This window comes from Zingiber officinale, chromosome 1B, assembly GCF_018446385.1.
Source record: "Zingiber officinale cultivar Zhangliang chromosome 1B, Zo_v1.1, whole genome shotgun sequence".
Taxonomy (NCBI): Eukaryota; Viridiplantae; Streptophyta; class Magnoliopsida; order Zingiberales; family Zingiberaceae; genus Zingiber; species Zingiber officinale.
Genome location: NC_055986.1, coordinates 157,943,605 through 157,961,551, shown reverse-complemented (window position 1 = coordinate 157,961,551; position 17,947 = coordinate 157,943,605). Strand labels below are relative to the sequence as shown.

The 17,947-nt window shown below is 36.0% G+C and overlaps 2 protein-coding genes and 1 long non-coding RNA gene across 3 annotated transcripts; 2 read left to right on the top strand and 1 right to left on the bottom strand.

Annotated features, from left to right (window-relative positions):
• Window positions 1–503: 503 nt before the first annotated feature.
• Window positions 504–877, top strand: LOC122014011. Its single transcript, XR_006120605.1, has 3 exons — window positions 504–561; window positions 637–763; window positions 829–877. It is a non-coding gene; the product is annotated as an uncharacterized LOC122014011 (long non-coding RNA).
• Window positions 878–6,218: 5,341 nt separating this feature from the next.
• On the top strand, window positions 6,219–11,316 carry LOC121986128 (metal tolerance protein 7-like). Its single transcript, XM_042539949.1, has 6 exons — window positions 6,219–6,428; window positions 9,831–9,943; window positions 10,025–10,270; window positions 10,425–10,505; window positions 10,578–10,808; window positions 10,879–11,316. The coding sequence occupies exons 1-6, from the start codon at window positions 6,290–6,292 to the stop codon at window positions 11,236–11,238; spliced, it is 1,170 nt and encodes a 389-aa protein (XP_042395883.1). The 5' UTR covers window positions 6,219–6,289; the 3' UTR covers window positions 11,239–11,316.
• Window positions 11,317–16,154: 4,838 nt separating this feature from the next.
• Window positions 16,155–17,740, bottom strand: LOC122013920 (heavy metal-associated isoprenylated plant protein 37-like). The gene is made up of 3 exons (XM_042570160.1): window positions 17,381–17,740; window positions 17,207–17,282; window positions 16,155–17,079 (listed from the first exon to the last, which is right to left on the bottom strand). Exons 1-3 carry the CDS (start codon window positions 17,432–17,434, stop codon window positions 16,250–16,252), a joined length of 960 nt encoding a protein of 319 aa, XP_042426094.1. The 5' UTR covers window positions 17,435–17,740; the 3' UTR covers window positions 16,155–16,249.
• Window positions 17,741–17,947: the final 207 nt, after the last annotated feature.

Sequence of the window (17,947 nt, the reverse complement as noted above, 5' to 3'; positions counted from 1 at the left end):
TAGCTTATTTAAAGAAATTTCCCATATTTTATTGTATATACTGTCTCTTTTATAATTTGATTTACTTTATCTGTTAACACATTGTATTTATTCCTATAGGTCATCAGAGGTCACATTTCATAAATTTCCCCTCCATCCTTTTCCATAATCTTTACATAAAAATGGTAAGTTTTTAATTATCCTTTGTTATGTATTAGATCTGTAATTAACTTTATTAAATTGTTGAAATTTCCAGCATATATTTCGACGTGGTGGACGTAGACGGCGACCACAGGACCAGACACATCCATCACCTGCCAGTGAACCTAATCCACCCCCTACTCAAGCAGGCCCATCCCATGTGTCTTCTCCACCGGCATCATATTCCCCTGCCAGTGTACCTATGCCACCCCTTCATCAGCCGGGCCCTTCTCATGTACCTTCTGCACCGGTTTCATATTCGTCGCCACAAGTACCTTACCCAGAACAGTTACCTGTCCACTCAGATCCTCCTGACTCAGCAAGAAACTCATTTGCTGAGTTTAGGAATGATAGAGCCCCTTTAGTCCCCATCGGTGATTCGTAAGTACTATAAAATATTTTATTTGTTAGATCTATCTTAATTATATAATATCATTATTTTGTAATTTAATACAGCTTTGAAAATTCGGTACAAGTTGTTCGAGAAATAAATAGGATCGTGAACAACCATTGGGGAGGAGATTCTTTGACATATTCAAGCACTCCACCAGCCACAAAACAACTTTGGTGGAGCGAGTTCAAAGTAAATTTTCTTAACTTTACTTTAATTTTACAGTGATTATATAATAAAATAAATTTCTATTTCAGCGCTTAAATAATTGGGACCCGAATGACGAAATGGAGATACGAAGAATATTTAAAAAGAAATGTGGCGATCACATTAGACATGTATTAAGTCACGCAAAGAGTCGGCGGAAAAAACCAAACTTCATCACTGAAGAAAATTGGGAGAGGATCACTCTATTTTGGGCAACGGAGGAAAGTAAACAAAGGAGTGACCTGAATAGAATGAATCAATCTCACAATTCTAGTGACTCAAGTGTTATATATGCGGGAGGCTCCATTAACATAGATGAGCATAGACGGAGAATGGTAATAGTTTCACTCTTTCACAAATTTTTAATATATATCAAATTATTTCGTTATTTGAAATAATGTTTTTTTAGACCAAGGAGACAGGGAAGGAGCCTTCTTTCATTGATGCTTTCACTCTCACTTTTAAAAAAAAAGATAACACATGGAGTGGGGCGAGAGCAAAAGCAGTCAAGGTTGGAATTAATTTTTATTTTACCTTAATATATGGTTTAAATTTAATTATTTACCTACCATTATTGTCTTAATATTATATGTGTTTCTATTATATCTAATCAATATCGTATGTGTTTTACAAAACAGGAAAAATATGATCAACTCGAGCTAGCTCAAACATGCTCACAAGCTGGCATCGATAGTCAGGGGTCTGAGGAGTCTGTTGGCAATAATTTGAGTTTATGGTTAGAGGCCAGTGGAGGACCAAAAGGGGGAAGGATATTGGGGATGGATTCCTTGAGTAGAACCCAAAGATTAGTTGGAACTTCTTCCTCCACATCAGCACTTACGACCCAAGTAAATACCTTGACTGATGAGGTTAGTCATCTGAAGGAAATAATTTCGCAAAGAGACCAAGAAAGGGTGCAAAGAGACCTAGAACGGGCTAATTTGGAGAAAGATATTAGAGAAATGCGCCGACAACAAGAATTTATTATGCAACACCTTCAGTTGAGCTCCGCTCAATGTCAGAATCCTCCCAATGATGACGATGATGATGCCTACGATGATAACGATGATGGCGGTGATGATTTTTGATAATTTTAATAATGTATGATGATTTTTTTTTCTTATGTTTACTGCTTTACACATTAATCAATGGTTTTTTAACTTTTCAACTCTGCCATTTGTAGGTTAAGTCTGTTGTCTTCTTGCACTGTTCCACTGTCAATGTATGAGATGACTTATCTTTGACGTAGACTAATCTATATGATTCTTAGTTGTGTACCAGTAACAAAATTAAAGCATAATTAGGCAATATGAATGAAGTCTCTAATACTCTGACTTTATTTTTTTCCTGATTTGATAATGTTGTTTGTGCAGGTCTCAAGTTGGTCTGATCTCAGTGTAGTTGAAGACAGCTGTTCACCTCTTTTCGGTATTCCTAAGTTCTTTAATATGCATTGACTGATCTATATATAAAGTTAGCTTTAAATAATTATGTTATAGTTGTTTAATTATATAAAGTTAACTTTAAATAATTATGTTAAAATTAACTTTAAATAGTTGTTTAATTGTGTTCATTCTTTTTGATAAATTACTCTTTCTTGTTTTGTCTTCAATGATAATGATGCATAAAAGTTCTGAATTTGATCTATGTATAGTTTCAAAACTATATAGATACATAAAAGTTTTATATTTCATCTAGAATTACATTACACTATTCTAAAATTCTTTACTAGATAACGATGCATCCTCCTACCTTAATATTTTGTAAAGAGTTGTTAAAAATGTGCTAAAGTTATTCATATGAAATTGTCAACTAGTTAACACAATGAAATGAACAATTATTTTAAACATCCTTTAGTTTACATTAAATATCAACCAAAGACAAACCTATAAATTCAGCAAATTAAAATGAAAAATAAAGTTAACTAAGTGAGAAAATTTAAACCCTAATATCATACTTCACAATATCTCTCTCTTTTTCTCTATATGATGTGTCAATTATATTAGGTTGTATCGTAGTTACGATACATGTACTTAGCTTCAAAATAATTCTTATAATTTTCTTTACCGTTGTTATGACATAGATGATTCATATCGTTGGTAAATATGACTTTTATTATATTTAGGGCTTTTATTAGAATGTTTAAGGAATTTCATATTTATGTTTTGTTTCCAATTATTCTTTTTACATGGTCATATCGTATAATATTTACAATCTTTCTTGTTAGACATGATCTAGTTTATTTGTTTGTTGTTATGTAGGCAAAAGAGATTTGATGGGGATCAAAGATTTTGTGGCTCATGAAGATGACTATATGTATTCTTAGTGTTGTTGGTTGGATGATGGATTTATAAAACATTGGGTTGTTGAACTTTGTATCATATTTTCTAGTAGCTTGAACAAGATGGATATTGTAAACTTTGTTGCAAACTTTATACTTCTTGAATTATGAGTTGATCGATGTGTTGAATGTTAAATTTGTATGTGTTGAATGTTAAATTAGGATGTGTTGAATGCATATTATTTGTTATTTGAATTTGGTTTGTATGTATTTGGATTGTATTGCAGAAAGAGATTGAAGCTGGAAAAAAATTATTTGAAATAGGGACGAATTTGGCAACGAAAATTATTTGTCCCAATTCTATCGTAATTTGGGACAAAATTATTTTCGTCCCAGAATTCGTTCCAGATTTTGGGACGAATTTTGGGACGAATCCACAAAATTCGTCCCAAATTTCGTCCCAGAATCTGGGACGAATTGTGGATTCGTCCCAAAATTCGTCCCAGATTTTGGGACGAGTCCACAAATTTCGTCCCAAATTTCATCCCAGAATTTGGGACGAATTCTGGGACGAAAATTTATCTGGTGTGCAATGAACTTGGCAAGTTTTTGTTGCGAAATTCGTTGCCAGTTTTGCAACAAATTTATTATTCGTTGCAAAATTAGGAACAAAGATGGCAACAAAAATAATTTTGTCACCGAATTTGTCCCCAAATTCGTTGCAATATTAGGGACAAACTTGGCAACAAAATATAATTTGTCACCGAATTCGTCCCCAAATTTGTTGCAAAAATCAAGACAATTTTGGCGGATAATTTATGTAAATTCGTCCCTAAATTTGTTCCTAGGTTTGCAACAAAAACAGTTTTCGTTGCAAATTTCTATACTTTTTTGCAACGAATTTGGGGACGAAAATTTTTTTCGTCGCCAAATTCGTCCCCAAATTTGCAACAATCCATAATTCGTTCCAAAAGTTGGCATCAACCATTTTGGGACGAAAAAATTTTCGTCCCAAATTTTGTCGCAAAAATTTTTGCAACGAATTTTTTTTCAAAATTCGTCCCCAATTTTGTCCCGAAATCCTTTATTTTTTGTAGTGTTGAATTAATTAAAATTTAAGTCCAATCAATTAAAGCTCAAACAGAATATTATATTTTCAAATAGAGAGTGTACAAGCCACTTCTTAGTTAACTCAACTGACTTCTGAGTTAACTCAATGATCTCTACTTAAGGTCTCTTATCATTGACAAGAGCACTTACTCTAAGATAGATTTGAGTAGCAGTTTATTGCTTTAAGGATATATACAAAACTTGAGTCGATTCTAGACATCAAAGACCAACATATCCAATAGTACTGAAATAGATTTGACATCTTTTTCAACCGTGCATGTAAACCACTAATAGAATTTGAGTTGAATCTCAAAGGACAATAAAGACCAATAAGTTCAAAGGTGAAGCAGATGTGGTATGGTATAGTTTACCACTTTAATAGTGCATTAGTTTGTCTACATAATAATAGATCAAAGTAGATTTTTTTTTAAAAAAAAATTATTTGTTTTTTTTTTTAATTTTTAAAGATATAGCCTTTTTTTTAAATCTATTTTTAAGTATAGAATCAGACTAGAATAAAGAAAAATCAAGAATATGTGGAGAAAAAAATGATATCTGATTAGAAAGGAGAAAAAAAAACTTAGAGATTAGGATTTGAGAAAACTCACAATAGGTTATATAACATAAGCCAAACTTCTGTGAGAGAGAGAGAGAAAAACTGAACTCTTATAGAATATATATTAAAAGAAATGCTAGACAATTTGTCAAAATAATATTACATCATTATCTATAGATAATAGGCATATAGCTAGTTTGGAATAACTAATCAGCAATGCTAACTTTAACTACTAAATAAATTTTAAATTAGATAATTAATTTATTTTTTGAAAAAAAAATATAAATGCATGACAGAGTAGGAATTCAGACTTTCTTCGAGAGGAGAGGAGAGGAGAGGAGAGGAGAGGACAGGAACTATACAATCCATCAGGTATCAATCTCTCACGTCGTCTCTCACTTTATTGTCTCTTTTGCTTTCATCCTCTGCGATGCATGCCTAATGCTCCAGCGCATATAAGTCCAAACACTATATATTGCGTTAAAAAGTGAACTATATTTACAGACTCTACTAGACTTTTCATTTAATCGATCGGGATCAACAATAAACTCATTAACAAGATTCTCTTACATGATCACTAGCAGTCCCTGACAAAGAACAGGAAAGATCACTTCACATCAAAATGATGTATCGTGTTCCACAGCCAATGCACATTAAAATGAATGTAACTAAGGGACAAAGGACGCCCCCGTCTTCCGCGGGCAGCGTCGTATATTGGACACCACGCCTAGTGACTGCCACATCTGCGAGTCAAAGGAGCTCTCTATTGATTGCAGTGACTTCCTTGCTCCTACCTCATAAATCTATCGCGTAACTCATCACTTCGATCGGAGGTTGAATGACTTATGATCGGTGTATCTGATCACAAAATGAGAAGTGGAAGAAGGCGTGCCTTGATGACCCTACTGCTGCTGCATGCCCTCTTCTTCTTCTTCTTCTTCAGTTTTTGCTGCATCTGCTATTGTTCAAAAATATCATGCTCGAGATCAGCACTGGAGAAGACGACGACGACGACGGCGACTGTCACTGTTACAGCTGAGAGAAGGCCCGACGCGCCGCACAGTACTTCTGTATTCGCCTCTGCTTCCGGCGCCGGTGTTTTTGTGGAGAACAAGCGACGAGCGCCGAGTTCTCCCGACCCCCTTCATAATTGATCTCAGTGCCTAGCTGTGTTTCTTTCTCTTTGATTGTTTTGGGTCTTGTAATAGACGACGACTGTTTGAAGTTGATTTCACTCCCGTGAACAGAGAGCACTAGCAAAGCACTCACGCTCTAGCTCCATGAATACGTGCCAACTTTCCTTAATGTACTGCATCAATCTGCATGATTCTGGTATAAGACGTGGCAATTGCGGAAATTATATCGGATGGATTGGTCGATTTAGTAAGGCGAAGACTCATTCGTACTCAGCATCTCACTTTACGAGTCGAAACCACGGTCTCCGCCAGCAGTTTTTTTTTGCTCGTTTTCGAATCAGATCCTGATCGTTCCTCTCTCTCTCTCTCTTTCTTTTTTTAGTCTTTCCTTTTTCGTCTTTCTGAGGTCCGGTTGCTGGACGGCGGGCATGGATAATGAGCTGTTGTCGCAGCCAGGCGAGGCGGCGACGTCGACGGCGAACTGGAGGATCAACATGACTGGGTTTTCGCCGCCGCAGCTGTCCAAAAAGCCTCGTTTGATTTCTCGAATCTTTGCAAGAAGCAAGGGTTTGTTTGTGTTGATTAATCTTTTTCTGTTCTTTTAATTTATATACTGATTTTGATTTATGGACAGTTGATGTCTAGTTTAACTTGTAGGAATCTACGAAATCTTAAAAAGAACACTTGCTCTATGCTCTATTTAAAAGCAGGGGATTTTTTTTTTTTTAAAAAAAAGAAGAATCGGTAAAAAAAAAATCACTTTGCCTTAATTCAGGTTTTAATTTGTTCCTGATTCATTGTATCGGAAGAGTTCGCCTCTTGGTTTCACTTTTCTTGCTGCAGTTTCTAATTCGGTAAAAACTTTTGCTTTACTTTATTCCATTTTTTTTTCTTTTTCTTTTGATCGGTTTAATCTTTCCTAATGAAAGAGAACAGCAGAAAAGGAGCTATCTAGCTACTAGATATAATGAAAGGGAAAGATTTTCTAAATTGTAATATGTTTCAGTTGTCCTTATTAATAACAATAAATATACAAATAAATCAAATTAAATATCATTTTTTTATACCCTGAAGAGATATCTTATATTTTGGAATTATTTCAACTAGCTATATATATTTTGAATTTCAATTTTATTCTCTTTGAAATCGACTACCAATGCATTCAAAATTTATACAAAAAATCTTTCTTGTCACTAATTTAATCTTTCATGTCCATATGAAATATGTGAAAATTGATTTTTTTTTTTTTTCTCTTGTTTAGAAACATGTACACTTGGTCGGATTAGATTGTGGATATTCTCACTAAAATCAACTAATCATACCTACTTAATGTTCAACACCTCCCATTGAGTATGTAGGGGCGTAATCAAATTCGGCATCATATTTCTGATAAATATTCACTAGTGACATTTTACTTAACTAAGAAATTGTATATGGTATACTCATTTAATCACTTTATATATATAGTTCTATTTAGCCTTATCAAAATAATCAATAAAATCGATTCTTTATAGCATAAGATGTCTACGTACTCTCTGTATTTCTCTATCTCCATTTTCCTTATTGTGTTCCTTGTGATCTCTTTTCACTTTTTCTTTTCCAAATTAGGAAAGGTAGGAATTAAGCACATTGCTAGAAGTTGCTTCATTGATTAATTATGTGGCAAAAAAAGGTTAAAATCGCTCGTCCCCAGCGCCCCCGCCGCACCCGACCTAAGGCCATCACAAGGGAGGTAAATCACAGCATCCTGAGCGAGAATGTGGCAGGTGGGGTGAGTTGCACAGGGACCGGAGATTTACGTCCCGACTACCCTGAGTTTCGCCCCCGCGACCTCATGTGGTAAGCATCCCACCACATACCAACTCGGATGACCTGTGGGGCCTGCTTCATTGATTAATTAGAAGATTGACATAAAGCCCAACACATCGTCCCGTAAAGATGATCATAGCAAAAGAATCATTCTTCTAGTTGATTCACATCCGATTCAACTGCTAGCCTTGACACCATGGTGAAGATTATGGAAGTAACCTTGAGACTTACTTTCAAAGCCACTCCTTGATATACAAGGAAATAGTCTAAATTAAAATTATAATCGAAATTAGATTTATCTGTCGAGATGACTTGAGCTAATAATTTCAAACTGTCAGCCTTGGTTGGTTAGGTCGATTGTTGGATTGTCCAACTTATGTTCTTGAGTGCGAAAATGGTTGCCCGAGCGTTGTGTCATGAGGTCCGAGCAGCCCGAGTACATCCTGAGATCGAGTATTGAGTCGAGACGCCGAGTGTCCGAACTTCTGAGTGCACTGAGTCATTGCGTCGGCTGAGTTCGAATGGGTCTCTCGGTCAAGAAAAGGAGACACCGAGGCCTACATTTGATGTAGTTTCCTTAAAACAAATCTGTCTCCTCCGGTAGTGTCAGTACTTTGAGGTCGGGCCAGATGCTTGTTTCCCATGATATAATGATACAACTACATATGCAACCAAGCACAGGTTATTCGTACTAAGCCGTTGCGTCGGTCGAGTCTGAATGGGTGGCCTAATCGGGGAAAGGGGATGTTGAAGCATGCATTTGACGTAATTTCCTTAAAACAAATTCTTCTCCTCTAGCAGTGACAATGCTTAGAGATTAGGTTGGACATCTGTTTCCCATGATGTAATGACACAACCATGTTTGCAACCCAGCAAAGGTTGTTCTTGGTGAATTGATCATGTACATGAATGCTATTGCAGGTAAAGAGTGATGATGCTTAGAGGTCACGTCGGATATAGCATGTACTTGAATGCTGTCGTGGGTAAAGAGTGATAGTGTTTAGAGGTCACATCGGACGTAGCATGTACCTGAATGCTATCGCGAGTAGAGAGTAACAATGCTTAGAGGTCACGTAAGACGTAGCATGTACCTGAATGCTATCGCGGGTAGAGAGTGACAGTGCTTGGAGGCCATGTCGAAAGTCTGTTTCCCATAATATAATGACACAACCACATATGTAGCCAAACAAAGGTTGGTGGTGGTGAACTGTGTATGTACCCGAATGCTATCATGGGTAAAGTTGTCGAGCGAAGTGCATTGCAGAAAGTCGTGCACACCTATTCTGCTTATAGTCATCAGTCTCCTTATATAGGAGCTCACCCTTTGTAGGTTAATTCATTTGCAAATTGTACCCCAATTGGTTCGACATTTGACATAGTTTTTTTTAAGATAAATTCGTCTCCTCTGACAGTGGTGATGCTTCGATGTCACACCAGATGTCTGTTTCCCATTATGTAATGACACAACCACGTATGCAAACAAACAAAGGTTCTTCGTGTTCATAACAAATTGAGCATGTACCCTAATAGAGTTGTTGAGTGGAGTGCACTATATAGATAGTCATGAGTGATGCCAAGCAGGATAACAAGTATCCTATGGACTAACAAGAGGGGATATTGGAGGAGAAATTCAAGAAGAAAGAACACCAAAAATAAGGAAAATTTGTCGGATTTACTAGAAAATGAAATTTTATTAATAAAAGAGATATTAATCCTGCACACGTGTTGATAGACAGTCTGATTTCGAGACTAAACTCCCATGCACTTAGGAGATTTTCCCCTCTTCCATTCAAATTTCCGGAGACAAGGATGGAACCTCAGAAGTACAAAATAAATTTCAGTGAGTTTGAAATGAATAGGGGATTTATGAGAAAAACAAAAACAAAATATTACGGGACCTCTAAAAAAATTCAAGTGGAAAAGAATCAAGGAACTATACTACTATAGAAACTACATAGAAAGTTGAAAGTAACATTCAACCATGTAGGTTGATAAAATCTAAAAGGAAGATTAATTAATCATAATTCACCTTCAAGTAATCAACACTAACTAAATGTATTCTTTCCTCCTATATATAGTTCCTTTTTTGGCTCAATAGATCTAAGATGGTCTAGCATGTCTAAAATTGTTGTCTGTTTTTTTTTTCCATTTCATTTGTAGGAAAACAATGCAAAATCTCAAAGTACTATGAGTGCCAAGGCAAGCTTCTGGAGGGATTTAATGAGATGGAGAACATTTCAGAGTCAGGCTACCGAGCAGAAGCACCTTCAGAGGTCTGTTGATTGATGCAACACACAAACCTTCCTAATATAATATTTACACTACATTTTATGGCATTTCCTTTATCTTAATAGGACGAGATGAAAAGACTAGCAAAGAGTGAACGTCTTGCAATCAGTATCTCAAACATAGTCAACTTACTACTCTTCGTATCGAAAGTGGTCGCATCTGTCGAAAGCAGATCCATGGCAGTAATAGCTTCTACTCTAGACTCTCTTTTGGACCTTCTTTCAGGACTCATCCTTTGGTTTACTACATATGCCATGAAGAAACCTAATCAATATAGCTATCCTATTGGCAAGAACAGAATGCAGCCTGTGGTAAGTGATCCTGACCTTTCTAATGTCTCAAAACTGTTAAGACATAATCTTTATTGCAACAAATAACTTCTCTGATAGTCCATAACTCATCGAATGTGTTTTATTTCCATGGAGTTTGCGTAATTTAACCTGCTTAAATTTTGTCCTATTTCAGGGCATTATTGTGTTTGCCTCTATCATGGGTACTCTTGGTTTTCAAATATTAATAGAGTCCGGTCGTCAGTTGATTAGTAAGGTATTGTCAGATATCATACTAAATGCTGACTCTTTGAATTCCTTATGCAAATCGACTATCAATGAATGGCAGGAGCATCCAACTTTTGATACCAAGAAGGAGATATGGATGATCGGCAGCATGGCCTCGGTGGCTGTTGTCAAGTTCATCCTCCTGCTCTATTGCCGCAGCTTCCAAGATAAGATTGTGAGGGCTTATGCCCAAGACCATCTCTTTGATGTCCTCACCAATTCCATCGGTTTAATTTCTTCGCTGCTCGCTATTCGATTCTACTGGTGGATGGATGCTGTTGGTGCTATATTGGTAAGTTGGACAAACTATCTATCAATTTTTTTTTCGAAGGATTCCACATTCACATGAACATATCTAACAGATTGCTGTGTACACGATCGGGACATGGGCTAAGACGGTGCTGGAGAATGTGGACTTGTTGGTTGGTAAATCAGCAACCCCAGAATACTTGACGAAGCTGACTTATCTCATCTGGAATCACCATGAAGAAATCCAACACATCGACACAGTGAGGGCGTACAAGTTTGGCTCCAACTACTTTGTTGAAGTTGACATTGTGTTGCCTGCGAATATGGCGCTGAGCCAGGCACACGATATTGGTGAGACGCTGCAGATGAAGTTGGAGCAGCTCCCTGAGGTGGAGAGGGCATTCGTGCATGTCGATTTCGAGTTCACGCACCGGCCTGAGCACAATACGAGCCCAAAGGTGGTCCAATGTTAGCAAATATATAACAAATAAATAAGATCTGTTATACTGATCCTTTTATTAGCAAAATAAAAACCTCCCCTCTCTCTCCCAGCCAAAAGTCGCATGTACCCCTCCACCTCCCCTTTTTGTTTTTTTATTTTTATTTTTAATTTCATTTAATTCTGATTTTATTTTAATTTTTTAATTAATTTTATTTAAAAATAACTCTCATACAATTATATTTTTAATTTTATTTAATTTTACTTTTTTAATTAATTTAATTTATTATTTTTTATCAATACTTTATTTTTCAATTTTATATAAATTTTATTTATTTTTATTTTTTAATTAATTTAATTTATTATTTTTTTCATAATACTTATATTTTTTCAATTGATTTTTTTAAATTTTAATTTTTTATTAATTTTTTTAATCAATTTCTTTATCAAATTTTTTTTAGTTTTATTTTTTTCAATAATTTTTTTATATGTTTATAATCTTTTATTTATTTTTAGTTTATATTTAAAACTAAAAAAAATACTACTAATTAATAATGAACACATTCATAACTTAGGAACAAATATATTTTTTCCAAATGAAGAGTACATGTAATAATACAAAAAAAACATAAAAACATATAAAAATAGAAATCTTAATCAATATTGCCTCCAAATTCTGCTCCCGATGCATTTGGTGGTGGTGCACCTATTATTTCGTACCACAAATGAGCGCGTGTCCTGTAACGAGTGACCCATCCTTTAGCTTCATACGATGAATGTTGCCACCACCAAGTTGGAATGGGTGGTACAGGATAATGAGGATATAAGAAAACTTGTACGAAGTGATTGCCAATATGAGCAATAGCTATTTCTCGACGCTCTTGGTTTGGAACTGGAGGAGTTCTTAATGGCAAGTGAGTAAAATAACTCCCAATATTCTCACCAAATGTATGAAGTACAAGATTGTACCTTGATGCGATGACAATTCCCAAAGGCATAGCGTCCATCCAATATATTTCTGGTGCCCACTGCTCGAAATAATTCAATGAGAATAATAGATTGGTTACCAAATTTGGATCTGGATAAAGTTGATCATATAGATCCTTATTTTGTTGAATCTCTTCTATAAGCTCAAATCGTACTTGAACCCAACCTTCTTCACCATACCCAATTAGTGCAGCTATTGCCCTGAATCCACAATGACCATCAGGTTGAACATCAACAGTGTGAGAAATATAACGCTGCAGAGGCACAAGTAATTTCTCAATATAAGTATCACGGATGGGTGGAACTGGAGAGTGATCATGGGTCGTTTGAGTATTGAGAACCTTTGACCCTCTTCCACGTCTTCCTCTCCCTTGAGATGTTGCAATCGGTTGAGAAACCCTAGATCCTGAAGTGGATGCTTCTCCGAAAGAAGATATGCGGCGTCCACTTTGCTCATCTCTACCCATAGGTCGACCTCTATGTTCTGTGTTGTATGAAGGAGCTCGCAATGCACTTTGAGATGGATCAATCATATCAAGAAACTTGTTTATCATATGCTCTCGCATATATGGATCCATCCCATCTAATATCTCAACAACGTGGGATGTCCTGTTAGGTTCTGCTCCCTCGTCATTAAACTGATGTGCGTGCATCGACAATCTCCTCCAATGAGCGTTGATACTCTGAAGCGGAATTGGAATGGAAAAATAATGGTAATGTGCAAGATCATGCTCACATGGCAATCCGTATACAATTTTGATAGAACAGTTGCATCTGCCGGATAGCTGGTGAGATGCTTCCTCAATACATTTTAACTGACCAGAAATCAACTCCATTGCCTCTAATGAAATCCGACACCTTATTTGACTGAAAATGTCATCATGTAAATGTTGATGGCGCGGAATGTTCAGAGATTTTTCGAACGACTTCTTAATATCCCCGAACTGAATTCTCAACATCTTATGTATTTTTTCAAAAGATGTCTGTAGGGATGACATGGTATCTCCCAAATATAACTTCAATCTCGCATGTGCAGATTCTGTCCTGTAATAAAAAAAATGCATTGTGTTTAAATACTGAAAAGAATTGAAATACTACAATAATGAACAAAATTTAAATAATAAAACTATTAAATGACTATACATTTGATTTGAATTGCTCCCGAGGTGCATACATGTATCAACCCATGCTGAAACAAACCGCTCTTTGTAAGGGTGTAATCATGTATTCTAAAGATAATTTAGAGCACCCTCGAATCGTTGATACTCATTACGCATGACATCCCACTTATGCTGATAAGACCATTGTGTCGATGAATTAATGAGTGAGTGTCATGATGCATAAAAATGTTGCCACTCCAGACCGAGCATAGGGGCACATTTCTTCATTACGCACTGGTTTATGTGCCAAATACAAAGGATGTGACGTGCATTAGGAAAACATGTTTCAATTGCATTAATAAGCGACAAATCCCGATCTGAAACAAATACCAATGGCAACGATGCCTTCTTTTCAACCATCCACTTCTTTAAGGTACCTAATGCCCATGTCAGTTGCTCTGTCTTCTCATTACTAAGATATGCAAACATAAGTGAGTAAGTTCGCATTGTGGATGTGATACCCACAACCTCCAATAGTGGTATCCGATACTCATTGGTCTTGTATGTGACATCAATGATCAACACAGATGAAAAGTTGACAGACAACTCTAGACTTTTTGGATGAACCCAAATAATATCTGTGATTTCGTTGGTGTCTGGATTTGTACGGTATTTATGGAGGTATTCTTTCTTGATTAATTGGTCCAAGACATACTGAATAGAATTTAGGCCACCCCGTTTAGCGGATTTATTTGTGAAAATAGCATTATAAATGCTTTTGATCCCCGTAGTGTTTGATGGGTCTCTTTCCTTCAAAATACTAAGAATTTCACGAGGTGTGGTGCTGTTGGCCATGTCAAGCACAAATTCTTTTTCTTTTGGTTTTAACCTACTCGGGTACTCATGTCCATCAATATATTCTGCTAATTGATGATTATGAAAACCACAAACAACCCTTAAACCCCACATCACACCATCTGGAGGTATTGGTATACCTCGCAGCTCAAATGGGCATTCACATTTTTTAGTCACAGTATTTCTTTTTAAGGATTGCCCATCAACTAGATATCGTGGCGGTTTATACTTTCCACCTCTTTCACACATAAGATGGCACTTTGGTAGCTTGTCACCTTTTAAATTAGCAGAATTTTTAATAATCACTACAATACCATTCTTCAAACCAACTGTCTTTACCCAATTTATCATATCTTCTCTACTTTTAAATATCTATATAAAAAAAATATAACAAAGATGCATAAGTATGACATTATCAATCTTAATATAATTTCTCTACTTATAAAATAAATAATGAATATACATAAAACAATGATAATAACTAACCTGATCTGTGGTAAATTCGATTGTATAATCGCGATTGTTGTTGGAGATATCTTGACTAGGAACATCATTCTCAATTGACCAACTATCTGAAAATAAGCCCAAATAGTCATCCATATTTTCAGGAAGAGCGAAGGAGAAGCTGAGAGGGAGATATCAGTGAAGGGAGGTGTGAATGAAGAGTGACTAAAAATGAAGTGTGAGAGGAGGATTTAAAGGGAGATGTTTTGACACGTGTCAAAAGTTGAAGGGTGGGTAATTTAAGGGGAGGGGAGGTTCTGACATGTGTCAAGAGTTTAAGGGTGGGTAATTTAAGGGAAGTGGAGGTTCTGACATGTGTCAAGAGTTGAAGGGTGGGTAATTTAAGGGGAGTGGAGGTTCTGACATGTGTCAAGAGTTGAAGGGTGGGTAATTTAAAGGGAGGGGAGGTTTTGACATGTGTCAAGGATTGAATAATGGGTAATTTAAAGAAAATGAGAAGTTCTGACATGTGTCAAGAGTTGGAAGTGGGGGTAATTTAAAGGGATGAGAGATTTTAACATATGTCAAGTGTTGAAAGGGGGACCATTTAAAGTTATGAGAGATTTTGACATGTGTCAAGGGTTGGAAGGGGGGTCATTTAAAGGGATAAAAGATTTTGACATGTGTCAAGGGTTAGAAGTGGGGTAATTTAAAGGGAGGGGAGGTTCTGACATATGTCAAGCATTGAAAAGGAGGAGGTGTTTTGACAGGTGTCAATGGTTGAAGAATGACGAATTTAAATGGAGGGAGTGTTTTGACAGGTGTCAATGGTTGGATGATGGGTAATTTAAAGAGGGTGAGAGATTCTGACATGTGTTATATGTCAATGGTTGGAGGGAGGGATGATTTAAAGGGAGAGAAGATTATGATATGTGTTAATAGTTGGATGCGGATAATTTAAGTGTCAAATTAGGAATATAATTTAAAGGAAGGAGTAATTTAAAAATTATATAAAATAAAAAAAATTAAAAAATTTGATAAAAAAATTATAAACATAATTGATTAAAGAAATAAAATTAAATAAATATTTAAAAATTTAAAAAATAATAAATAAAATTAATTAAAAATAAAACTAAATAAAAATTTAAAAAATTTAAAAAAATATAAGTATTAATGAAAAAATAATAAACAAAATTAATTAAAAAATAAAACTAAATAAAATTAAAAATATATATAAATATTAATAAAAAATAATAAATAAAATTGATTAAAAATTTAAACTAAATAAAAATTTTAAAATATATAAACTAAATAAAAAATTTAAAATATATAAGTATGAATGAAAAAAATTAAAAATAAAATTAATTTAAAAAATGAAATTTAAAAAAATAATTAAAATATATAACTATGAATAAAAAAATTTTAAAATAAAATTAATTAAAAATTAAAAAAAATCAGAAAAAAAAAATTAACTCTCATCATACTTATATAGTTCCGAAAAAAAAAATTAAAAAAAAAATCAGAAAAAAAACAAAACAAAACAAAGGTTACATGCGTCTTTTTGGCGGGGAATTATAAACAAAAATATAAGGATAAGGAGAGAAACTTGAGATCTGTGGCTAAATATTGAGGGTCTGCGCTTTAATTAAGCTCTGTCTTCTACATGATAACGCAACCTCCAGGGTTCTCATCACAGAACAGATGAGTAACATAGTCATCGCAAGGCAGATAATTTTGATGATTATATTGAGCGGGGAAGCAGCTGTAGTAGCCACTGTAAGGTGAAACCTGAGGCGACCTCAGATACATCATCTGAGGCTGCTGCATGTTGTGGCCTCTCATCATCATCTGAGGCTGCATCATGTTGTGGCCCCTCATCATGGCTGAGGGATGATGAGCTTGCCCTTGGTAGTTCACCATCATCGGCCCCTGCCTTTGCACACCCCCATGGTAAGCATTTGCTTGGAATCCATTAGCATTATCAATCATCATCTTTTGCAAGGCTGCAATGTTTGCATTTAAATCTGGATTTTCATTTCCACCCGCCTTGTTTCTACTCTCATTGCTTGCATTTTTATTTCCTGCCTTATTTGCACCAGATGTTGAGTTATTCCGCTGCCGAATTAAGTTGTTTTGCTGGATTTTGTGGAGCAAATGTAGGCCATCTTCTAAATCCTCAGAGTCTTCATCGTTGCTGTCATAGTCTTTGTCGTCAGAGCTGTATAAAGGAAGCTGCCTGTGGAGGACTTTGGAGGGCTTGAGGTTGCTCTCCTCCTTCCATTGTTCTTTGTTCTTCTTATTGTTGTCCTTTGCCGGAGCAGCAGTCTGACTGTTTTGCCTCTTGTTGTTGCTCTGGTTGCTGGATTTCTGAGGCCAGAGCTCGGCGTGCTTCCCTGCTCTTATCAGCTTCTTGATCAGAGTGGAAGAGTCCACGTTTGCTTGGACCGTCACTTTCTGGTTCTCCAAATCTATATCTACTGAGAAGACTCCTGTCGTATATATACAGAAAGGAATCATCTACAAAAGTTGCATCAAGGAATGTGCGACTATTTATAGCATCATCGACAGGAAGAATTCAGTAAACGCTCCAAAATTAAAGGGAGAAAAAAAGAGAACCTTGGATTCTATGAAGAAGCTTCTTAACTTTGAGCTTGCATCCGTGACAATGGATGTTCACCTTCAGGATATGCGTCTGCATGAGTCAGTAGAATTTATTCGCCTGTTCTAACTGAAAAAACACAAATGAAGAGGAAACAAAACAGAGCCAAGGAGAAGGAAAGCAAAAGTTACCTTGACCTTTAGAACCTCGAAGTGCTCTTCTTTTCCCATTCTCACCGCTACCATCCCTCTCTGCTGTGGCACTCTATAAGCACTACTAAGATGGCTTTTCAATTGGATGCAAGGGTTCGAACTGGCTTCTGATTGCTTCAGCAACTCCACCTCCCTTTATATATCCCTCTCCTAGAACACCAAATGGCACATGGCTGGTTCCCATCTTTGTCCTGGTGCGTGAAATATGTCCGTCTCGTGAGGCTATTCTAAACTTCAACTCTCTGCAAAACCAAGCTGGGTAGGTTGCCTTGTGAAGAGCTACCAAAGCAGGGGAAACTTGAGATGGCGGAAGAGAAGGTTGGGCATTTATTGCTAGCCTATGATGTTTCAGTAAAGGAGTAAAGCAACAGTGACTTCACATGGCAATGCCTGTTTTTCGCTATTTTTTCTAGTCTTTATTCATGTTCCTTCCTTGACCTCTTTGCTTGTCCCACTTGCCATTCCCTGACAGTTGAAAGGAGAAGACTGACAGGTGAATAAGAAAGAGAAGTGAAAGCCCTCGGGCTGCAAATCCTGAGTTGGGTT